A 25,148-nucleotide genomic window follows, 5' to 3' on the forward strand; every position below is an offset into this window, starting at 1 on the left:
CCTTAGGCGACATATTAATCATAAGATCATGAGTTATAAATTACGTTTAACAATGCAGACACGTGAAATTCCATATTTGTATGCCTAGAATGAACTTTATTATTATAATAATAATGACTTTTGCATAGGAAAGTCTTCCTGAGCCTCAAGATTCAATTTCAGGAGGGTCCTGCATGGGGATGTCTGGCTAATTCTATGAATAATTTTTTGACATGTGGGAGGTAGACCAGAGTACCAGATCAGGTCTTGTACAGGTGTAGTCATATAGAATGGATCACTGCAGCGCGTAGAGCTAAGTATAGTAGAATGAGGAAATATGGGTGTAGAGGCTAGCACACCATGCAGTACCACACAGTGGGTTGCTAGGGTGCGTGGTACTGGGTGCTAGCAGAGAAAGGCTGATGAGTCCTACCGACAGAGTAGGGGATAGCAGCCGCTCCGCCAGCACAGTGAGTGAATGCCACGTAAATGGTCAATAGAGAGCGTGGTGAGGGCTGCTGGCGGAAGGGGGCATTTGAGGACGAGTCACCCCGGCCTCGGGTGAACCACGTGATGGGCCGAGGTGAGGAATGTGGGGAAGTGTAGCCGAGAATCTTCTGCAGAGTTCCTGAAGGGGGCGTGGTTAAGGGCGGAGCCAGCAGGTGGCACGTGCAAGGTAGCCTGGTACCTTCAGGAACGTTCCAGAAGGGGGCGCGGCTGAGGGCGGGCCTAGGCCGCGCCGAGAGAGATAAAAGGGAAGCTCCGATCTTTGATCGGGGCTGTCTGCAGGTGAAGTGAACCCGAGGTGCTACGTCTTCGTCCCCAACGTCGTGGGTCAGACAGCACGTTGGTTGCTCTTACCCGTGTATAGTTATCCCGTGTGTAACGGTGAGTAAGAGAAAGGCATATAGTAGTCCCGTGTGTAACGGTGTTATATTGTGTAGAATAAACAGTTGTTGACTCATAACTAGTGTCTCCGAAGTGACTCACTACACAGGTTCTCAATGGATTTTTGCATTGCAAGACTGTGAGAAATGGCAGTGGATAGATCATGGCTGCTGATGCTATGATTAGAAAAAATAGTTAATCGTCTGAGACACCTGCAACAATTATAGTTGTACCTATTTTTACCTCTTTTTCCACTGCACTTCCGAGCCATGTCAGGGCAGTGCTGAGCCAGCCCAACACAGGGCAGGAGAGGCCCGGTTGTTTTTCCACTGCACGACCAGAGCTGTGCACAATTACAATTAGTAACCCTGCCCCTGGTTTTACTTGGGCTTGAGCCAGATTTAGATGTCTTGTGAGGCCTGAGTTTCACAGGTTGAATTCTGCTCGGCTTGGCAAATAGCCAGCGGGGAAATCACCTGTTCTGTGAATCAAGTAAATTAGATTTTTGCCTACACACGTGGCGCCCAAAGCGCAATCACATTAGTATTCAAGCATAAAAATAGAATATCCTGTACAATGAGAAAAAGAGAACACGCGTACAAAACTAGCTACTACTGGCCAAGACTAATTAGAGAATCTATCGAAATTGAAAGAAATTAAAAAAAATTCACCGTTCGAATAGCTACCGCCTTAGTGCTGCGTGGAAGCGAATCATCAAATAATACATTATTTAAATGCATGCCTACAAAGGGCAGCATACTTCAATAGGGATTACTGTTAGTATGGCTATTTTAATACACACAATAGACAGGAAGGGCAAGTTCAAAGGGCTCGCATAATGCACATGCATCATGTACGTTGACTCATTAATCCCCCCCCTCACACTTTGCGCAAGAGTGTAGAAGCGTGGTCTCCACATCTACGCCTTCATATAAGGAACGAAACAGTTAGGCCTCTCCACAAATCTGACTGTCGCCTGATGAAGCAAGTTGTAATTACTGGCGAAACGTCGTACTCAGATTGTAAATGTTGTGGCTTGGCCACGTTCTGTTTACGTGACAACCCTTACTAGTTGGCTGTGTCGGGTGGTGACGGGTTTTAACGATACATTTATATATTTACGCGTTCTAACCCAAATATAAAAAAATACAATCTATAGTTGTTTAAATATAAAAATAAGAGCAAGGCAAGTCGTGGCTGTGAGTTAGTTGTTGTGAGATGCCTACGCTGACACTGCTTGGATATGCTAGTGGAGAAGAACAGTTCGAACCCGAGGTTCGTGCTGGAAAGCGTTTCAAGTTGCGAGCGCTGTGCCATCTCCCTCCCCAGGGGGCGGCCAGGGCCCCATGAGGCCGACGGTGCCGCTGGGCTCTGGGCAGCTCCAGGGGACCTCCCGCACGGTGGAGGTGGACTCCCAGGTGAAGGTGGTCGACGTCTTCCTCGGCGTCCCCTATGCCGCGCCTCCGCTGGACGCCAACCGCTTCAGTGGCCCGCAGCCCCCGCGGCCGCTCGCCGTCAACGAGACGTGGGACGCAGACCGCTACATGTACGCCGCCGAATATGTTTCTAATTGGAATATTCCAAATGTCGTTTTTTTTGGGAGTGTCAGTGGTTTATGAGCTGTTGTACGTGCTGTCCAGGGCATTGCAAATTAACGGGTGTGGAATTGCATCGATGTAATCGTTATCCAGAGGTGACCAGTACAATTGGATTTGATCTCCCGGTGCGGCAGTTGTAACAATGGTGCAAGTTTCTTGAAATCCGCCCACCTCTGTACACCGATCAGTTTAAATTGATCCGTTGCGATTGGTCTATTGGCAAATTACATGTGGTGGGTTAAAGTGTGGTTGCATCCGCCTTTTATTAGAAGTCCAGCCAGCGTGAAAGAGTAGGCCAAGGGCTCTATTAAGCTCCCTTTAGTAGAGGCCCTTCCACCAGCAGTAGCATGGGCGCTCAAGTACAGTCCTGCACCTTTACCTTCTTAGGGTAACACTGAGCAGCCAGCATTACCTATGGATAAAGACATGAATATCTGAAACATTGGAACCATCTGAATAACTTCCTTCCCTCTGATAATATACATGACACTCTAAGTTTTGGCATGTCAACGAAATTCAAATTTTGCAGTTAAAATGAATTAAAATGTTTTTTTGCAAATTACTCATTCATTTGATTCAGTGCTTCCAAAACACATGAATCTGTGGTGCATTAGAAACAAATCTTGTACCGATTTTGTAATTTATGATGCCTCTGGACATTGCTGTTTCCAAAACTTTTTCCTGAACTGCGATCCAGGATTTCAGGCCAAATGCTGTGAAAGAGTAGCGCATGAGGTAGCATTGGCGCAATTGAAAATATTCCGTGCAAAAACATTTTTTTAAAACTATTAATAAAATAAAATGTGTGTAGAGGCTAAAATAAAGGCCTCTTGGGGGTGTATTCATTTCTTGAATAAATATTTCAAGAAATTAAATATTTAGCGTTGACGTTCCGTGCGTCTCCCGCATGCCTCCGTCCTTTCCCACACCCGCCGTGCGGACGTTGAGAGCGGAGGTTCAGGGCCAAGTGTCCGCACCTCCTGACGAACGAACGGTCGATTGCAGGTGTACTCTTCATTACTGGAGACACCCAGGCTCGAAGTGCCCTTCTCAGGGTTACAAATGGACAATTACGCCCGGCGCGTCATGTTATTAACAAAAAACCAAAGTGTACTGACACCTTGCTGGGTGGGACTAGGCCGGACTGTCTCCAGCCAGACGGTCAGCGAGGCACCTCCCTGTCTGAAGATTGTCTCTACCTCAACATCTTTGTCCCCAAGGTCAAGGTGAGATGAAGGCCTCCCCACGCCGGCACAGTCAGAGTGGAGTGGCGGCGCAGCGCCTCTCGCATTGCGACATGAACCCGCCGATGAGTTGTATTCCCGGTAGTGGCTAACGCGAGTCTCGAGTGATATCCGAACCGGGCCTGGCCCACCCTCCTCTTCGCCAGCCTGCACTGACCAGCCTGGTGACATACAATCAGATAATCCACGTTATCCTGGGTAGATCTGGCATGCCTTTATTCAGCAGTAGAACGTATTTGTATAACAGGCCTGGCTTTTATACAAATTGAATTTAATATTCCACGAACACACATGACGCCTGCCACTTCGAAACGCCCTGCAAATTACATTTATCTATCACTGCGAGGATCTTAACCACACTAATCGGTTACTAGAGGGGAGCATTTTTGACCTGGCAACACGGTGGCGAGATGTTATCTTACTCGCCTGGTATGCAGGAGGTCGTGGGTTTGATCCCTACCGTGACGCCTGTATATTTGGAGTTTGCATGTTCTCCCAGTGATTGTGTGGATTTTTTTCCAGGTCCTCCAATTTTTACCTTCACATTTAGAAACATGCGTTTTGAGTATTTGGCTGTTATAAATTTCCTAATGATAACCCACTTTGTTGAGCTTTCATTTGTAGCCAGGTCGCTTCTGAAAAAGAGCTATATGGGCCTTACCTGGTAAAAGAAAAATATTAAAGTTTTTAGTTTTATAATTTATAACACATTTTTGGGTTAGGCCACATAATGATCTCACCAAATTCCTGTTGTATGATCCTCCACCAGCCAACGTAGCCATCATTAATTACATTAACCCAAATAACAAATATGAATCCCAATATCGCCTTTCACAAACCGACATTTGAAGTTCATGGCATTTCGAATTTCCCCGCACTCAGTCGCGTCTGTCGCGGTGAGAGGCTCTTGCAGCGACATAAGTGACCGTGGTGCCGGTGTGTCGATGCCGAGGCCTCCCAAGGAAGACGTTTGAAAGTCCTATCCAGCCCCGCCGTGTGCCGGGGGGTTTCACGCCTTTCACTCGGCGCTTTCCTCCCTTCTCTCCGAGCAGCCGCACAACGCCTCCGTGCTCGTGTTCTTTCCCGGAGGAGACAACTCCTTCGGGGGCTCGGCTCAGGGCCCCCTGGATCCCTCCTACCTCGCCGCCCTGGGCGACATTATCGTGGTCACAGCCAACTACCGCCTCGGCCTCTTCGGCTTCCTGAGCACCGGTAAGGTTTTGACCCCTTCCCTCCGCTCTCCCTCGCCGGCTTCGACTGGCACGGCCACCGGCGTGCCCGTGCCGAGCCAGCCCGGTTGCGGCCCACGAGGTGCCAGTTTGGTTTTTCCACTGCAGCAGCTGACGCACGCCGCTGATGTCACCGCACGCAGTGAGTGAGTCGAGACGTGTCTAGACGACGCGGTGACGCTGTGCGTCACTTGTACTCGCACTAACCGGTGTGGTGAAAGACGATCAGATCTGTGACCAACAATGCGCGGGGATGCTATCATCCAGCAGTGGATTGACAAAGTTCTGAAATTATTATTATCATCTCCAACGTCATCATTGTCAGCATCAAGTTTTGCAGCATCTTAAATGTTACTCGGCATCATCATCATAAATAATACATGTACTTCATCGTAGCTGATAATCCTTATTATCATTCAACCAACATCATCATTATTTGCCATACTTTATTGTTCGAGAGCATCCTCAACATCCTCATCATCATCCCATGGGGGGGGGGGCAGTTGAGCCGTTGTGTGCAGGGGGCCACCATAATGGTGATTCACCACTCAGCAGGAGAGTGATCGTGAGTGTTGTCACAGGGACATTTGGTGGTGCAGGACGCGCTCCATCATCCCCCCAGTGCCGGCCTGGATCATCTACATGAACTGATTTGGGCGCCATGGTGGCGAGATGTTTACTTCTTCGTCCTGGTATACAGGAAGTCGTGGGTTCGATCCCGACCCTGACGCCTGTTGTATATTTAGAGTTTGCATGTTCTCCCTGTGGGCGTGTGGATTTTTGTATGGGTCCTCTGGTTTTTTTCTCCACATTTAGAAAAATCCGTGTAGAGTATTTGGCTGCTATAAATGTCCACATAATGATAAGCCACTTCGTTGAGCTATTTGTGGTCAAGTCGCTTCTGACAAATAACTATATAGCTCAGTGGGCTTTACCTGGTAACATTTAATAAAAAGATTTGTTTAGTTTATGTCCATATTCTCGGAAATATTCTTACACCCGTTGAGTTTGTAAACTTGCAAAGGCACATTTGAAGCCCAAGGGGCTGCGATGATGACAGTCGGAGCCGTAACCTGCCCGCTCGCCCCGCTCGCTCTCCAGGGGACGAGGCAGCGGCCGGCAACTGGGGCCTCCTGGACCAGCAAGCCGCCCTGCGCTGGGTTCGGGACCACGCGGCGCTCTTCGGCGGCTCGGCCGGTGCCGTGACGGTCGCTGGCGACCGAAGCAGTGCGGACAACGTGGGGCTGCACCTGGTGGCCCCGGGCAGCCGAGGCCTGTTCCAGCGCGCCATCCTCATGGTACGCCGGCACGCCCGCGAGCGCTCCCCCCCCCCCCCCCCCCCCCCCCACGTGGCACAGAGCCCGCAGCTGTCCACGGCCACTTCTGGCGGACGTCGCTGGGCCGCGTCTAATCAGCTCAAGTGTCCCGTTGCGAGTTTACAAGTCTTGTGGGTTAGAACGACAAGAGACACTTTTTCATAATTATTATTATTTATTTCCAGACTCCAGACTTGTCATCTCAATAGGTTGTCTGTTGGCTTTAAAGGGTTAAGGTGCAGCCCTGCAATTGCTTGCTCACACTGCTGCTCGTAGAAGGGCTTCTCCACTCCAGGGAGCTCTAGAGAGCTCCTCCAGAAGGTATTTTGCCTACTCTTCCGCGCTGGCCAGACATCTTGGAAGACATGGAAGTACCCACACTTCACCCCACCCCGTGTGGTAATATAATTATAAACAGGCTTAATTTGAGGCAGGTCTGTCTAGGTTGGTGATGCGTAAAATATGTCGTTTCCCAGCACACTGCATCCAGTACGCCGCTTGCTGCTATGGTTCTGGCTACTAGTGCTGCGCCTAGCAAACTGGAAAATATTCAGTGAGGAATTAAGCAAGGCCTTGTTTTGAAGGATATGAACATTACGTACATTCCTGCCGGTATGCGAGGCATTCATCCAGCGGTGTATTGACAAATGGCCGTATTTGATTATTATTATCACGACATGCATAAACACATAAAACTAACTGTTGCACAAAAAAGTTATTACAGTTAAGCACGATTGCACGGTGCTCTGGAAATGTGTAAAATCCTTTGGCTTATTTCCAGAAACCTTTCACGGAGCCTCTAACTGGCCTCGTGCAGACATCCATAAAGGCTGCGTTAAAAAATGACCACCGCACTTATAATACGGCTGGGTCCAAAATGTTTAAACTGCAGCCTAAATGTCACGTAAATTGATCGTGCCAACAATTCACCACAAGTGTTCAAAACGGCCCGCACACAGCACTGCCAGCGGATGTATCGGCTGCCACGTGATACGTCTCCTGGTCACAGCTGGAGTGACGTGAGTTGGAATGATCTTGACAGACCACCTAGTCCTACCTAAATAGCAGAGTGCGTCCAGCTATGCGTAAACAGTCCAACGTTACCATTTAAACTCCGCCGCCCTGCAATGTGTGCGTTTTTTATGCGTTTGTTAAATATGTGGGAACTACGTGGCAGGCACGCACAGCACGACCCATCGTTGTACCGCACTCATGCGATCTCACGTCCGCGCTCTCCGACCTCACCAACCCGCACGGACGAGCCTGGTGAAGTATGGTCAAACAACCTCCAAGACCGACACGGCAAGGGGAGGCCTTCATCCAGCAGTGGATTGACAAAGTGCTGCACATAGCTACATCTCTAGCGGGCACAATGAGAAACCAGATTCTGCCGTGGTGTTGCAGCTCTCGCACTGGACTCCAATCCAGAGGTCTCCAGTTCAATGTAGATCTCCCGACGAGGAAGTTTAGACTTACGCCTCCCCCCCTCCCCAATTGTGTCCAGCTAGCAGTATAAGTGGGTACAACGCAGTGAGTCAATCAGTAGGTCGCGTGTTTATTGGGGTCAATTATGTGCACCCCCGCCTCTCCCAAGACGTCTTTGGCGAGCTTTAAGGAGTTCGCCAAAATAGCCTCTGGAGGAGCTCTCAAGAGCTCTCTCCGGTGGAGGCACTTCCGCCAGCGGTGGCGCGAGCAAGCAATTACACGGCTGCACCTTTGCACCTTCACCTTGCACCGAAATAAGAACCATCGCGACCTTGGCTGTTGTTCTTGGCAGGTACTTTCGCCGGACGACGGTTAATGTCCTGCCAGCAAGTACTGTATACACCGCAGGGACCGGGGTACGACTGAATGACCTCCTCCCCCCGGCTCTCTCCGCTGCAGTGTAACGCCGCTGCGTGTGGAGTTTGAATTCGCTCTGCGGTACTCGAGCGCTTAGAAGGAAAAAAGTGACACGAAGGGCAGAGGTTTCTTTCGAGCATGCCGCTTACCGCGAAACCCCCTTGGGCTTACAGTGCCGCGCCGTACACTCGTTTATGTGCCCCGGAACACTTTGACCTGTCCATCAACAAGTCTATGAATAGTGAGAGAGTGAAAAAAATACATTTTCACAGACGTGGCTTTGTAATTGCAGTTTTTTTGGGATGGTGGCGGGGGGGTTAATGCAAATCCTTCATCAGCGACTATTACACTAGGCCCTGTTTACGCTGTGAGCCTGAAGGAGGAGATCAGGCGGTCAACTGCAGAGCCAAATTTCTACAAACGTCAACTCTGCGGAAGCTTTGGTGGTTGGACGTTTCGATTATTGTGAGCGAAGTGTCGCGATTCATTCACGACCGAGTGAAGGCAGATGAAGAGCGACTGCGTCACGTTCGCGAGAATACCTTACAACCACGCGCGTTTGTCCTCGGAAGTATTTAATTAGCGATAATAACGTTGCGTTACTTTGAAAGAAATGTAAGCGCTGGTTTTATCGCCAGCTATTTGGGCAGCCCTTTCATCTAATAGATTTTTCTCTACGGTCAGTCGCTAAACACGACTTTATATTCAGTTCATATCAAATAATCTTTGCAACAGTTATCGCGTGCCCGTGTTAAGGGCTGATGGACAGAGCTGATGCATAGACGCTTTCCGCCTCAGTCGAATAGCACAGAGAATGGCACCGCTAAGAATACTCTTAGTTCTTTCGGTAAAGTCACGTAGGTAAAATTTTTTTTACATTTTATTGAATTTTTTACCTACGTGACTTTACCGAAAGAACTAAGAGTATGAATCCTTGCAGTCACGAAAGCTTCAAATCTAGAACCGCTAAGAATGCTCGCCTCGCACTTGTGGCTGGGCGGTTGGAAACAACGACCGTGAGGTTTCTCCCTCCGCATTTTCCTGGAGCCTGTTGGTGCAGGTGAATTAATACTTTATTGTATTTATATTTTTTGGGCTAAGTCATTCATGTGTTCGAGCAAACTACTGTACTGTGTTATGCTCTGTCGGCGATCTTCGCCGGAGGTGCAGCTGCCTCGTTTCCAGCGTGGCCTCAGCAGTCGCTTGGAACGTGAGCAGCAGCGAACCGGTTGAACGCACAAGTGAACATTTAAGCGGACATCATCGGTGTGGCAGTCCTGTCACAGCAGTCAATCGTCTTCTCATCACTCTTCTTTGGCTTCTTCCACGGTTACCCTTCTCACGAACTTCACTCCTTGGTTCTACAACAATGCCGAGGGCACGGGCAACCAGCCTCACTGACTTGTCTCACCCACACTGTGTTCGACTACCATACTGCACGTCACAACAACACAAGAGACACAGATTCCCCGTAAAGCCTTTAGCAGACCGTTGGGGCAAGTGCTGTTAGCGAGCTTCTATGAAGACCGCAACGGCCAGCATCACACCCGACCGCCTTTGTCTCACCAACAACACACACCATTCGCCACGACGTGGCGGTGACATCGCCACAGCGTTTGCGCCAGGCTAGATGCACTGACGCGTCCTCTCGCTCACCGCACTGTCTGCCAGAGCGCTCCTCTGTGTGCGTCTTTCCACGCACCGCTCCACTTTCGAGTTTCCACCCCCATCGTCTCTTCTCCCCAAGTTCTCACAACCTCGCTCTACTTAGGAAACTCTACACACCTACCGCACTTTCAGTAAGTGCCGATGGTTGCTGACCAACTTGGCGTTCTGGCCTTTTCGGCCTGTGCTCGGCAACCGTGGTGCTATAGACACACAAGGGGAGCAGGGGCCACCCGGGAGAGCCGCCTCTCGTGGGCGGGGGAGACGAGGAGCGTGGAACGACGCTTCGGATTCTGCCACTGCTTCATCATCCCCCACAGCTCGCTGGTGACAGCACGGGGGGAGGGCCCATGGGGACTAGAGATGGATGGGCGTTGTCTATGACCTGGTGAGAAGACGTGGACAACAAATTCAGTGGTGACGTGAAAGAGATTTGCTCATTCATTGAAAAAATAAATATTATTAGAATATAGAGGAGGCGGGAGTGGTGGCGCAGTGCTTAGCACACTGCACTTGGAACTCGGTTTCTCTGCACTCGATTCTTGGTCAGGGCAAAACATTGGTGCCGAGCGATACCTGGCCCTGCCCCCGTTTACCAACAGTCACTGGTCATCGTGGTGAAGTATGGCTATACATCCGCCATGGCTCAAATAGCGTGGCGAGGCTATCATCCACCAGTGAATTGACTAAGGGCACGTCAACTATTATTATAACTGGAATATAACAAAAGCATATGACAGCAAATTATAGCACTGGTTATAGGGGTTCTAAAATGATGCTTGGCACTTCAGTAGCTACGTTCATATCATCGCCATATCTTGCATGTGGCTATTGCTTAGCAAACACAGAGGGCGCTGCAATTGAAGTTCTTGGGTCAGGGTGTCGCCAAAGCGTGTGTTTTTTTTGTGTTACGTGGTCTACGTGCAATGACTGGACCTACAGAATGAAAGGCAGGGTGTGGATTTTCTTTTACATGAATTTTCAAAAATGTCACCATTGCTGCATGTGCTGTAACAGAACTATACTGTTCACAGACCCTGCGGCATTGCGCATAGAGACGCCTTGTTTCACGAGTTACCTTTGTCACGCGTGTCCTGGGGCACGGGCTTGAATAATGCCACATTGGAAATGACACGAACCCTACTTCAATTGCACACACTATCCCCCAAAACCCCGATCGGCTCACACCAGAGTTCTCCCATCCCTTTGATATTTTTAACACAAACGAGCAGAGCTCACATTCACGGGTACGGCGTAGATAGTTACGGCCCCCGGGCCGCTTGCGCTCCGTATCGACAACGTCCCAAACGCTGAATTTCAACTCTTGCTGGTCGTCGTCTTTTCGTGCGACGCGTCGCGGATGTAAGCGACGTATTTTTGGAACAGAAACAAACGTTATGAATCGACCGGCGTTGGGTGTGGGCTGATGAATTGCCTCTGGCGCCGGCGTTCGACGGCGTAGATGGGCAGCGGTTAACTTCACGCTTCGTCGTTTGCGCCACTGCACGATCGCAGGGGGAACTATCGTGAGAGGCTGCCAACTACAGTGGACGAAGGTGGTAACCTTCACTCTGTCTGCCACATTAAGTTCCCTGCGCAACCGATCAGGATGCCAAGGTGGAGCAAACTGTGGTCATTGACAGCCGCTCAGGCGGAACAGCAACCAAGCTCAAATGGCAAAAGGTCAAACTGATTTTCTACTCGAATGGGCATTGAGGCGGTGCTCATCTCTTCTCTGTAACACTGAGCCGGTGGAAATTCCACGTGCATATGGCGGGGGCGAGTATATCTATTGGAGGACCACTGTTAACTTCCCCATAAACTGCTACTCATTTTATCGACCCTGGTTGGATGGTGGGCTTTGTCATCCGCTCACGTTGAGCCACCTGACCGGATGATATCCGTTGCAAGTGAAAATATTTTTCCTGAAACAATACAACTGACAATAATGCCGCGCTGGAAAATTGTATTATTTTTTGAGCAGATAATGAAAGATAGCGGTACAAAGAATCATTTAGTAACAAAATATCGATGAGATTGATACTTAAAAATAAACTAATATTGCTTATGTAGGGCAGGGAAGTGGTCCAGCCACATCCTGTCCCTCGATCGTAAAGTGAAGCCTTTTACTGAACATTTAAATTATTAGATTATTTCAGAAGAGAAACAAAATAAATAAGTACATTCATACTTGCATAGCTCGATTAGAAATCATTTCCGAAAGCATGTTTTTTACAATGTTGAACAAAATTCCTGTGCAATAGTCTAGCAATTTTACTCTTAAAGTGAATGATGAAACCTGTAGAATGGTATCCATACAATGTGTGGATACACATTATACATGTTTTATGAACACAATGTCAAGATCCCTGCAATATTCAGTTTTCCATATGTATATACGGAGAGTATTCTGTTATTCTGCGTATAATCACCAGGAATGTGCTCAACCTATCAGGTACTAAGCAATGTTGATCCGAGAGGGTGCTTTGATTGGTGACCATGATGCACAAACGGGTTGCTATCGGCCGCTGTGGGGCTAGGCGGTAGGTAGCTGGCAAGTAAGTACAGCAAAGTTCATTGTTGTGCTGTACTTGCATGCTTCCCACATCTGCGCTTTTCCACCTTCACGAAGCCACGCTGTCCAGCGTGGTGAAGTATGGTCAAATAACCCTCCCCCCCCCCGCGAGAGCTGTACAGGAGTGTCCCTCATCCAGCAGTGGATGGAGCAGAAGGGGCGTGCGCGCGTACAGACTACGAGCCGTCCAAAGCTCCCGTTCACAGCGAGGGCGTTTGGAGCTCGCGTCAGATAGAGCTCCTTCAAATCTCCTTAAAGCCCCGCGGATACATTGTTGAGCATAACTTGTGTATGAAAAAATACATTCCAATTTTGCTTCGGTGGTAACCTTCACAGGCGAACCGAGCCTCTCCCGCAGCGGAAATGTTCTGCAGCAGCCATAATTCTTATTTAGCAGCTGCAGCTGTTACCGCAGCACGGCCACATCGTAACAGCAGCAGCAGAAGCGAGCGGTGGCCGTGAAGGTCGACTCAACTCTCCGCTAGCTTGTTTGGGTAACGACTTCTGTGTCCAGCGGTCATTCTTTAGCTGTCGCTCTTCATCCCGGAAAAGTTGAGATGATCCCGCATGCTCTCCAGCAGTCCGTAGCTGACTCTGTTCGCGGACAGAGCCTCTACACACATCGAGCTGGGTTGCCTGGAACGTCAGACGTGTACTTAGTCGCTGTCTGCGTCGACATTCAGATCATCACGTCATCATTATCTACAATCGACACCACCGTCATCATCTACAATGAGTTACTCATCAAGATCAACAATCAGTTCATCAACACCACCGTCTGAAATCCATATAACGTCATTATCATTATTATCTATAATCAGTTTTACATCACCTCCAATCAGTCCAGCGACATTAAGACAACGATCATTATCATCATCATCTATAGTCAGTGTGGCTGTGCGGTCATGACCTCACGTGGAGGCGGAATCGTTTTAAATGACACGCGGAATTTAACACGAAACAGAAAGGCGCACATTCATGCCACTTGGCAGAGCTCGCGACTTATTCAATTAGCGGAATAATCCTGGCGTGGTGAGGGGGGGGGGGCAGCGAGTGGCCAATGAAGTGACCTCGCATGCCTCGCGACGACGATGATGATGACGACGACGATGATGATGACGATGATGATAATGACAATGATGACGATGATGACGACGATGATGATGACGACGATGATGATGACGACGACGACGATAATGATGACGATGATGATGCGTGGGCTGCGTGGCTCCTGTTACATTCGCGTCGTAATAACGCAAGGAGAGTGAGCGAGCGAATCGAGCGGTGCACGCCAGGGGCCATCCTCCCCAGGCGTCGAGCCAGGGCACGCGGGCGGACGCAAGCAACGCGCGCGAACCTGTGGAGGCTTTGCCAGTAGCGGACCGAGTCCCTGAGGGGCTCAGCTTTAGGCGGGGGTGGCGGCGCCACGTTCATCCTGCGCAATTCTCCGGGGAGCCGGGAGAAGCAGGGCTCCCTCAGCTGCTTGCAGACGTCGTCGTCTTGCTCTGTGCGGTGGAGGGGTGGGATGCGTCGTTAACGAGGTTAAGGTGCAGCGCCTGCAATCGCTCGCTCACGCCATCGCTGGCGTGAGGGCCTCCACTGGAGGAAGCTCTCGACAGCCCCAAGAGAGGGTGTTTGGCCTACTCTTCCATGCTGGTCAGGCATCATGGAATGGGTGGGAGTACCCACGCTTTGCCCCACCACACGTGACTTGCTGATCGACCAACTGTGCCCCGCCACGTTTCTGTTGCTCTGGGGGGATTTAAGAAACTTGCCCCTTTGTTTCAACTGCTGCACCGGGAGATGGATTCGAACCAGTGACCTCTAGTTTGCAAGTCCAGTACGCACATCATTACACCACTGTGGCAGCAGATCCCGATCCTTTTAATCATAACACTGCCGATGAAGGCCTCTCCATGCTGTCTGTCAGTCACGGGGCTTGTTTGAGCATACTTCACTATGCTGGTCCATGCAGCAAAATCCATTTAGCTTCTCCGCTCACGCCTTAGCGAACGCATTCTGACCACCGCGGTGAAACAGTGGATTTCCCATAGCTGATGATGATGATGACGACTTCGCTGTAGAGGTGTTCTCTAGAACTCTCTCGAGCGGATGACCTTCGCCTGCAGATAGGGCGATGATATTAGCACATGTTCCGGAGCGAGATGGATGGTGGCATCGCAGGACCGCGAGAGATGGTGATGCCTTGGCGTGACATTCATCTAGCATCAGATTGATCATCGCCGCTGCTGCTGATGATGATGTTGATGTCACGCGGTGATGGTGAAGATGCCGATGAAGGCACCACCGTACCCATATAATGGTCGACCAGTTCGTCCAGGGACTCGAACTGTGCTCGCTGGCTGATGTAGCACATGCCGTTGGGCTGCGTGTGGATCCGGTAGTGCTTGATGACGTCCGGCGCGCCGGAGGGACGTTGGCGACGCACGGACAGCGCGTACATATCTGCGGCACGGCACGCGGAACTCACATCTCTGCGCGTTGAACATTCACCGTGTTGTTTAACGTTGGGCGCTCCCTAGAGTAAGATGAGCCCCGAACTTTGGGGTCATTTTGAAAAACACGTGTTTTTAACAAGAGTGTACTTTGTACTGGTCACACAATATCCTTGTGCACCAAGGCGGCTTTAGATGTCTACTTCTGTGCGTATGGGTTTGAGTACGAATATTTTTTGTCAAGTAAAATGAAAGTCGGTAGCCGTTGTCGGTGTTCACCCGAGCATTGAGCGGTACTCATCTCAATTAGTGGCTCTGAGCCAGTGAAGGAAATTCCACATTCCTATGGCAGGGGTCAGACTACACTGTATAAATTGTAAGCCGGACACATTTTTTTTTACAACAACGTGATAAGGCGGAATCGTGGCACGCTGTTTTTATAAACAACAACCACATCGTGGAAAATAGTTTTTGGTTCCCCCCATGGAATATTCAAGTAGATGTGGCATGGCTTTGGCTTTAATGTCAAAGGGAAAGTCAATTAAAGGTCAAAACCAGCGCGTGTCTTTTGCATGGTGAAGCAAACTCTGCTCACTGATTTCCGTCGAGTGGTTGTTTTTTAAGCAAAATATTTAACAAACAGGATTCATTTTATTTAATACGGTGTTAATCGCAATAATTAAATGCAAACATCTGAATTCGTAAACCTTGAGTTGACCGAGATATTGTGTCTGAACAACTAAGGAATTGAGATTGAGAAAATAAGTAAAATGAGGTTTTGTCCACTATGTTATAAATTAAAATATGAAGAAATACATTCCAACCATTTTCAATCCACTGCTAGATGAAGTTTCCCCATGCCTTGTTGGTAGTTATTTTTTACCATATTCCCCATGTTGGTCAGTGTGGGCCGGTGACAGGGGGTAAATAAAACAGAGTTTAGTGTGCAGTGTTAGTTCACGGATATCTCGCCATCGATGTTTGCTGTAGCCGTGAATCTAATGTGGGTTGTCGTGTTCATCGCACAGCGCGCTGACCACTGCACCGCTGCTCCACCCCTTCGACGTTGGCTGTTGACTGATTGATTCAGAGCAGCAGGTAACGTACACTGATTAACAACGTGCTTCATTGGGCACATTGGAATGTGCTGTTGAATCAGTGTAGGTTACTTGCCGTGGCACGCATAAAAAAGTGGACATTGAGAAAGAAAATGCAACCAAAGGTGAGCAGCAAAGCTTGAAATCAGTGCAGGCGCTATGGGCGCCAGGTGGATCGCCGCATCGCTGGATCGCGAGCAGCGGCGATGGCTTGGCGAGGCCTTCATCCAGCAGTGGATTGATCACGGCTAATCGTGATGCTGGCGAGTATGACTGGAGCAACATAGCCGGTAAAGGGGAATACGAGGCGTTAAGCCGTTCCCATCATCGTTGCCCTGGAGCTGGGAAAGGAAGACGTGTCACCGATCTGCGAGCCCGCTGGTCACGGTGGTGAGATGTTAACTCCTCACCTGGTATACAGAAAGTCGTGGGTTCGATCCTGACCCTGACACCTGTATATTTAGAGTTTGCGTGTTCTCCCCTTTGCCGCGTGGATTTTTCTAGCTCAGTGGACCTTATCTGGTAATCAAACCAAATAATTTTAAGTTTAGTTTCACCATGACGTGGGCGTTTGCAAGGGCCCTCTCCCCCGGGCACCCAAGTGCGGGGACTCACTGCGGTTGCTGGTGCTGGTTCTCACGAGGAAGGAGCCTCCGTGGTTGCCATCCATCAACAGGATCCTCTCGGCGTCCTCCCGCATCAAGCCTTCAAAGAGCCACCTGAGTGCGGAATGAAAGTGCCAACGCAGTGTTGGACCATTGCGAACGCAGTGCGGGAGGGGGGCAGTGCGCCCTTCACGCAGAGAAGAGGTTTGCCACCCTTACGTTGCCGGCACTCCCTTCGCCTGAGCTCACTTCATATCTCGGCGACACCAATAGCTCAGCCCACTCGTGGCGAAACTTCCCACTGTGGCTGTTTCTGTCTAAATCCTCTCCGCTCCTGCGAGGGTGATTGCCAATCCAGAAAATATTCGAGCCTATGCCCCCCCCCCCTTGTTTTCTATAATTGTGCATAAATAACCTTAAACATGACACAACGTTTGTATTGTTGTGATGATTTAGAATATTTGACTGTGAGGTTTGACTACCATGTAGAACTGCCCAGGAGCATGTTTTACCGATGTGCTGAGGCTGTTATACAAAAATGCAGCTGTTGCTATGTTACAACCCAAAAAAAATCGAACGGCTTTCCACCACTTACGGAATTATTTTACTTATTCTGAATGCATCACCTTTATAAAGGTAATATATACGTGTGTTGTGTGTTTTTGTCCGTCGCTTAGCAGCAGAGCAAGCGATTCACAATAAAAGGTTGTGAGTTCAAATCCTGGTTGGGAGATGGCTCAGCCCATCACTCTTCTCGAGTCATAAATCGAATCTTTATTTCGACTGGAGGAATCCGATAAGCGATAAAGCTCTTTCTCACAGGCGTCATAGCGATACAATGAGTACCACTTTGTGGGGAAGTCAACGGTAGTTGTATGGATAGACTCGGACTTGACATAAGAATGTGTAATTTCTACCACAAAGCTCAGGGCTGTAAACAGGATGTGAGCCCAGCCTTATCCGTGCTGATAGACACAAGAAGTCACTTTGAATGTTTGTGTCTGTAGCCTCCGAAAAAAATATAGTGTCATAATAACTAGAATAAAGAGATTTGTCTTTTGGGGACGCATCACCGTCTTAAAGCCTGGGAGAGCCTCAAAGGAGGGTGGTCAGATTAAATTTCAGTAAATATTTTTTTTATATATCGTAGGAGACCACCCGTGAAACCGCACTGCTCTGAGTATCAGGTGACATGTCCACGAATTAAACCCATAGACACGGCGACAGAGGGGGTGACGAAAACAGAAACACGTTTAGAGAGCTGGCATTCAGACTGTGGACTCACACTTCATGTACATGCTAGCAACGTGCTTGTGTTGTATGCAGTCTGCGTGGCACTGTAAATTTAAGGGAACATCTAGATATTTGTATAGCCTTCGAAACACTGTTTTATACTTCCTTGTCTGGGATGAGTCAGAGAAAAAACTACGTGAGGTTGTCTAATTGGTGGAATTGCCCAGAAGAATGTTTTAGAGAAATGCGTGGGCTCGTTCTAATTGGAAATAAGAAATACCATTGTTCTTGGCAATTACAACTTATTGTGTTTAGCAGGGGAATGTAAAAATACGAAGGAGAGCTAACGTCATGTTTAGTCTGCATACTTGCTTGTGTGGGGGAAGCAACAGCGTGCTGTGCTGTGAAGCCAGCTACCTCGCGTTGATTCCTCACCACGGCTAAACAGGTGATATGTCTGCACCCCTCCGCTCCCTCACCAAGCTGTCTTGACCAGGATGGTGACGTATAGTCAAACAACCTCCATGACCAACATGGGTAGGCTGACATCTAGCAGTGGCTCGACAAGCGGCTGTAATTCGTGTTATTATTGTTTGAAGTGTCTTGTTCGGTGGCAGGCCACCGGTGTGGCGTGCGGGTGGGTGTGCGCTGCTGTTGTATCTCAGTCGTACGTGCGCCCGCTAGCCCGTACCTGTCTTTCACTTTCACCGTGTGGCTGGCAGGGATAAAGGCCTCTCTGTTGTTGCAGAAGGACATGACTTTCCACCAGTCTCCATCCCTTTGGATAAAAGCACACGCCATTATAAAATACCGTATATATAATTTAAAGTGTTGTTGTTTTATATGTTTGATTTGTGTACGTTATACGTTCCACTGCTGGTTGAAGGCCTCCCTCCTTACGTCGTTGTAAGTCGTAGGGGCTCTGTGGCCATACTTCACCATGCTAGTCAGTGCGGGTTTGTAAAAAGGAGACCCAGGACGGGTTAAGATATCACTCATGGTTAGTCTTGACCAGGAATCGAACTCAGGCGACCAGGTCCGTAATGTCGTGCGCTAACCACTGCGCCAGCACTCCAACCACATTATTTCAAATTGTTGTCGTTATTTTCACCAAGTGAATTCCCGCTTGCATTTTTACAACCTTTACTCTTGTGCACTAACGAACATCAGTGTTTGACTTACACGCCTGTTATCTTGACTTTCTCGCCGACTGCGAATAGCGGTTGCCATTCTGGAAAGTCTTTAATGATCACAGCCATGCCGAGGTCTGGAAGAGAGTAAAGTTGTCCGTCACTGGCGCGCCCAGCATGGCACACGGCCCAGGGTAGCCCCCCAGTCTCCACCACGGCAGCTTAACAACTCCACGCCCACAGTTCAACGGACGGCTTGTTTCCCATAAACGAACTCCGCTTAACTTTTAATGGCATTTTTTAAACAGATGGATTTATTGAGTATTGTTATTGTCCGTAATCAGTGGTTTTAAAACCTAAAATACATTTTATAAATCACCACCAGTGACTGAAACGGGGAAACGCTTTTAAGCGATTCAAGGGATAAAATCACCACCCCTTATCCATGCAGCACATCGCATCGCCACGGGTTCCAATTGATCCATCCGCCACATCGTTAACACGCGACGCTTGCTGACATAATTTGTGTCAATGCTCGCATTGTGAGAAATGTTGCCCCGCGTTTTTGTCATCGGCAACACCACGCGACAAACACTCTGCCCTAGCACAAAGTGCGCGCAGACACGGTCTTGGGAACGAGATTGTCCCTCGTGACCTTCCACGCAGAACAAAAACTCAATGTATCCCTCAATGTCACTGTCTCAACGAGGAACCGCGGTACAATAGGAAACATTGCAGGCAATGGCCCTGTTTTGTATCAGAGAAATTAGCCACCTTCTTTGGTTCTTTCGGTAAAGTCACGTAGATAGAAACCACGACGTTTCGATCGCAACACAAGCGTCACCTATTCTGTCACTTTCCTCTTCACGGCGGCGTTACTGACGGAGGGGCCGAGCGCTTTATTGTTTGCGCTTGTGCACCACCAAAACACCGCATGTACGTTTGCTTTGTTCCACGGCCCCTCGGTGCGCCGGCTACTCGAGGCCATAACCTGTCAGCCCGGAGTCGGTGGCGCGTCCCTCTCGGCACGGCGGGGCCCCGCGCCGCGCCGGCCGCGGCGTTGATTGCTCGTTACCGGGAGGGGGTGCGGCGTGCTGGGTCGCTTGGAATGCGGAGAGCAGGCGCTGCTTGGCCGCGCTGAACGTGACTCCCATGGCGGCGAGCGATTCTCATCGCTCCGCGCCAATTCCTGCACACCGCACGCGCCGGAAACGCACGGGCCACGAGGTTCAGGTTCAGGCGGCGGCTGAAAAAATATCCTTTTACCTTTTCGCCGGTAATTTCCTGCAAGGTGCCGTGACGTTTGCTAGCGGCGTCCGACTCGCAGAGTGCAAAGGGTGTGATGGTGCAGCATGACCCTTGCTTAATGGGGGGGAGGAGGTCCGCTATGTAATACCCCCCCCCCCCGGGCGGGTGGTGGGTATATACGACATAGTCAATGTTCAATAAACTTCAAACAAATGTTGATGAAATACAATTGTTAAAGGCGGCTGAGCCTGCGGGGACTCAGCGCCCTGCAGCCTACTGAGCTATTGCTGTTAAAATATTGATCTGTGAAGATGATAGTTGGTGGATTTTTAGCGCCGTGCGTTTTTGTGTCGGTTTATACAGCCGCTAGAAGAAGACATTCGGCCAGCGTTGTCCCGAGGATAAAGCAAAGAGGAACGAAGCCCAATTCATGCAATAAGAGGCACACAAAGACCGTACTCACAAACTAAATGATTGGGCGGGAAGTGATAGCGCTGTCGTATAAAACGTGCATTTAATTGCGCTATGAGTGTGAGCATATTGTGCAAGATAAGCGAGTGACAATCAGGCTTATTTTACTCTTAACAGCCGAGACACAGGGAACAAGAACATCAACATCTGTGCATCTGCACAAGCCTCGCGATCGATACACTGCCAGCCCTCCGGTGTGTTCCCCGGGTGTTACCGCGTGTCGTTCGCCATGGCGCCCGACGTTTCGCGCCACGTTCTGAAGAAGCTCTCGGCAGGTGCAGAGACACTTTTTGGACATTGTGCCGAACAACGAGCGGTACAAACCAGGACATAGATCGGAGGGCTAAAACGCAGCGCAGCCGTGAAGACCCTAACGCGGTGGCGATACGCGGCAAAACCACGCACAAAGACTCCGATTCGTTTAGTATTCGTAACCAGTGGCACGTAACACGCTGCGCAGGCAAACGGGACCCGCGCTCGAAGATCTGTATGTGGGTGTGGAGGACACGGGGGCTCCTTTGCGTATAGGAAACACGCAACGACTTGTTGTGCTCTGCTCGCATTTCGCGGCGCTGTGTGCCGCAGACACAAATAGTGCACTAAGCCCTGCGAGCGAGTCCTGGTTCTGTGCCAGGCATACAATAGTCATTACTCGCGTCTGCTGCCTGCTCCAGATAATGCGGCGCAGCTGCGTTTCTTCTGAGATCAAATAGCCCAGCGTTGATTGCTCGCGTGCCTTGCAAGATCATTGTCGTCCACCTCCCCAGAGGTGACCTGCAGCACCGCGCGTTTGCGTGCCCCACAGACATTGCCAATGGTAGCCACGTGAAGTGGCATCCGTTCGATTTGATCACCCGGCGTGGCACTTGAAACAACGGAGCGAGTTTATGAATGATTTCTGCCTCTGTCACTACCCCCCCCCCTCCACCCCCAGAAGTACAAATTGGTAGACTGCAGTTAGTCGATCGGCAGATTGAATTTGATTTGGTGGGGTAAAGCGTGGGTACTCGCACCTTTGCTTAGGTGGCTGGGCCAACATGGCAGAGTAAAATCAAATCGCCCTCTTTCGAGGGGTTCTCTCCTGCTCACCCTTCCCCAAAGCAGTGGCAAAATAATGCAGCGCTGTACCTTTACCTTTGAAAAAAAATATTCCCGATTTTAAATTTAAGTTGAATTTTACGAAGGTTACGGTGATCCACAAATAGCACGGCAAGTTTGAAATGCTCAGCACACAGTAAGCACGCTGTTTAAGTGAGTCATCACCATTACTTACCTTCTCCAGCTGTGGTGGTATGAGTGAGTTAAGCCGGGCATTGTGAAATTGTGGAAAGATCATTAAGTCATGGAAAACGTAGTTTATAATTGTACCGTGTGAAAGTCACGTTTGGCCTTATGATTAATTATATTTCGTTTTACATATCCATTGAAAAGTGTGAAAGGAGACAATGACTAAACTCTGTGGTCAAATATAATGTGGACCCACTTGTAATACAAACGCCCCAAATTAAGTTGGTAATAAAAACATTGAAAAATAACACAATAATTGAAAATAACATACACCGTTCAATACAAAATGATGCCTTCATTCAAAGTATCATTCGTTGAATATTGTATTTTATTTATGAAAACATCGCGCAGTTTGAGAAAACACACATTTAGACGGCATGTTACAGCCATCACTTCCTCTTTAATAGCAACAATGGCAGAGATTAAGCAGGAAACTAAAGCATTTAATATCGTGAGGCTACTCATACATCGCAAGACTCGAGCGGCACGGTCACAACTGCCACGTTTAGTCCCGTGAAGTCATTCGAACCTGGCAGAAGCCGATCTCAACGAAGCGCTGCGTCTCCTCCGCTCCCACGCAGTCAGGGGGATGGTTGGGTCATTACCGGCCAGCGGGCAGCACCACGTGTGGCTGCTCGTGACCCGGCACCCCGGTGTCTTGGATCTGCTGGAGTCGGGTGTGCGACGTCGCGTTGCTCTCGCAATTGGTCCGAGCGGCGCGCTCTGCTTCGGATTGGTTCCTGCCGTTATCAGGGCTCCACAGCAGCCTCTGTGGTCACGCGGGCTCGGAGTCACAGAACGTAGGTGAACGCCAACCCCAACACTCGCACACACGCGCCCGTGTTAACCCCCTTCCCCCTACTACGCCTACTCAGTGGGGGAAATGAACGAGGTTCACAGGAAACATTCTGGTGTTCAATGCGTGGTGCTGATAGCCTGCGAATTGCATTTTGCAAATCGGCAACTGAATTTTGTTTTGTGCTTTCCATTGATAAATGTGAACTGATGATATGAACAGCGTTTCAGTCAAAGTGGCGGTGGTGTGGCGGTTTGTACTGGCATCTTGCCTTCTTTCTTGTGGGAATCATTTCGACTGACTTCACTCCACCACTGGTCAATCGACTTTGACTCATGATTTCTACCGAATGCTCAGTTTTATTCCCATAGCGAAATGTTGTTCAAAGTTGAAACATGACTATGTCTGTTTAACACGTAGGCTTTCGCGACCAATATCCATAACAAAGGTTGTTTGGGTTAGATCGCGTAAATATAAATGTGTCGTTAAACCCGCCACCACCCGACACAGCCAATTAGTAACGTTTGTCACATAAACAGAACGTGCCAATTCCAACCGATGTGCTGTATTAGTAACGAATTGGCATGTTTTGTTTACGTGACAAACCTTACTAATTTTCTATATTTAGGGTGGTGGCGGGTTTAACGATACTTTTATATTTACGCGATCTAACCAAAAAAACCTTTATTATGGATGACGAGGTCTGGCAGTATCCTTTTGCAAGGCTGAATGTCAGCCGCGGCTGAGGCCTGGAAAATATCTCCACAGTGGGGGAGGAGGGGGGTGGTGAGAGTTAAGGGGTCACAGAATGTAAGTGCTGGATGTTTCTCGATATTAGTTATTGTGGCTCACACCTGCAATTCAGGGTAATATCGATCATGCTCGTTGGGGTGCAAGGGTTGGTGGCTCACGTAGACCTGTGGGTTGTGAGGTGGGTGGCCATCTCCTGGGTTGGAGTCAGGAGTTGATAACATTAAATGGATTATTGAAACCATCTGTGCAGCACTTTGCTATCCCCATGCAGTGAGTTTTCTCTGGCCCCTCGGGTTTCCTCCCACGTGTTAGGAATTGAATTGGCCGGACATGGCAATGCAAAACGCTGTTGAAAGAGAGTCTTGAGACTCAGTCGAACGTCTTCTTTGGTCATTTTACTTTTGTTTACACTTACAGCATTTTGATTTTGCTAAATATATAAGATATAACATTGTTATAAAGTGTGTATATTATATAGCTTTTCTTGTAAAATTGTACGTTTCTTCGTGACCATTTGCAGCATTCACGAATAATACAGTATACCTTAATAAACATGTATCATGACATTGTGGTAATAATTAGTTAAAAAAACATAGCTTTGAAAAGTATGCAGAGTGTTCATTAATGAGCATTGCAAAATAACTTCTTTGGGGTGATATTTACATGCATGTATTTGTCGGTTTCCATTTTAGTGCATACATATAAATAAATAAGCACGCTGAACTAAAACAGTCTCAGTTTCCATCGCAAATCTACAGTTTTTTAACATCCGGATTTATATATAAACACAACTTTAAATTCCTTAATTTTTTTTACCAACCTTCCTAAACTGCCACACCTAGTCCTTAATCAGGAACTAAGTCCTGAACGAAGATTACACTTTTTTGGAGTTAAAATGTCATTTTCCCATATTTCATTACATCAATTTAAAACATAATTGGGTGGATATAATGAAGTAAGACTCGTATTGGAGTAAAACTTAATGGAGTGAATTTGAGGCATTGCTGTTACGGGAGTGCTGTGGTGGTGGTGGTGTCACGGTTCGCACATTTGGACTTGCAATCGAGAGCTCGCCAGTTCGATTCCATACCCGTGGCCGCTGAAACGATGGTGCAAGTTTCCTTAAAAGTTCCCTTGCTTCTGTCCACCCAGAATTACAAATGGGTACGCCACAGTTAGCCAATCAGCTGTTTGTGTGGCAGGGTAACGTCTTTGTCAGCGTGGAAAAGGAGACCAAATCACCTCTGCAGCTCCCTCTAGCGGAGGCCCTTTCGCCAGCAGTGCCGTGAGAAAGGCATTTCAAGGCTGCACCTTTACCTACTGTACCTTTGCTTGCTGCTGAGATATGAGCGCGCTGGATGGGCGTGTACTGACAAACTGAGTGGACTTTCATTTCTGCATTCCCAGCAAAAATTCCCTTGCAACGGGTCAGTGCATTCATACAGTTAAATGGAGCCACAGTTGCGTTTTAATAATAAATAATAACTTTCTAAATGGCCCCGTTTAGCGGTTATGGAAAATGCCTCCTGCAATTGAATGGGGTACATGTGATCCACATCGCTGCTGCTGCTTCTCTGACGGTCCAAATGCTGCCACATTTGTATTTTGTATTAGAGAGCAGACCTCGGAGTGTTGGCACACGGGGTGTGTGGAGGAGCGTTGCCGCAGTGGTTAGCGGACGGTGCTATAAACCCAGAAACCCGAGTTTGATTCTCGCCCACGGCTGATATCCACAG

General features: G+C 48.8%; 2 protein-coding genes across 2 annotated transcripts in view; one reads left to right on the plus strand and one right to left on the minus strand.

Moving 5' to 3' along the window:
- Positions 1-25,148, plus strand: part of TG (thyroglobulin) — a 111,430-nt gene that overhangs the window by 74,343 nt on the left and 11,939 nt on the right. Inside the window, 4 exon segments of the mRNA XM_061568933.1 lie at positions 2,197-2,413; positions 3,604-3,691; positions 4,762-4,921; positions 6,040-6,236. Of these exon segments, the coding sequence (XP_061424917.1) occupies positions 2,197-2,413; positions 3,604-3,691; positions 4,762-4,921; positions 6,040-6,236 (662 nt within the window).
- LOC133353060 (src-like-adapter 2) lies at positions 11,403-22,523 on the minus strand. The gene is made up of 8 exons (XM_061569160.1): positions 22,393-22,523; positions 19,933-20,046; positions 18,910-18,994; positions 18,419-18,505; positions 16,505-16,608; positions 14,650-14,802; positions 13,694-13,841; positions 11,403-12,972 (listed from the first exon to the last, which is right to left on the minus strand). The coding sequence occupies exons 2-8, from the start codon at positions 20,009-20,011 to the stop codon at positions 12,861-12,863; spliced, it is 768 nt and encodes a 255-aa protein (XP_061425144.1). The 5' UTR covers positions 20,012-20,046; positions 22,393-22,523; the 3' UTR covers positions 11,403-12,860.

The sequence above is a fragment of the Lethenteron reissneri genome, chromosome 42 (genome assembly GCF_015708825.2).
Source record: "Lethenteron reissneri isolate LAM-NWPU_2019-01 chromosome 42, ASM1570882v1, whole genome shotgun sequence".
NCBI classification, from domain to species: Eukaryota; Metazoa; Chordata; class Hyperoartia; order Petromyzontiformes; family Petromyzontidae; genus Lethenteron; species Lethenteron reissneri.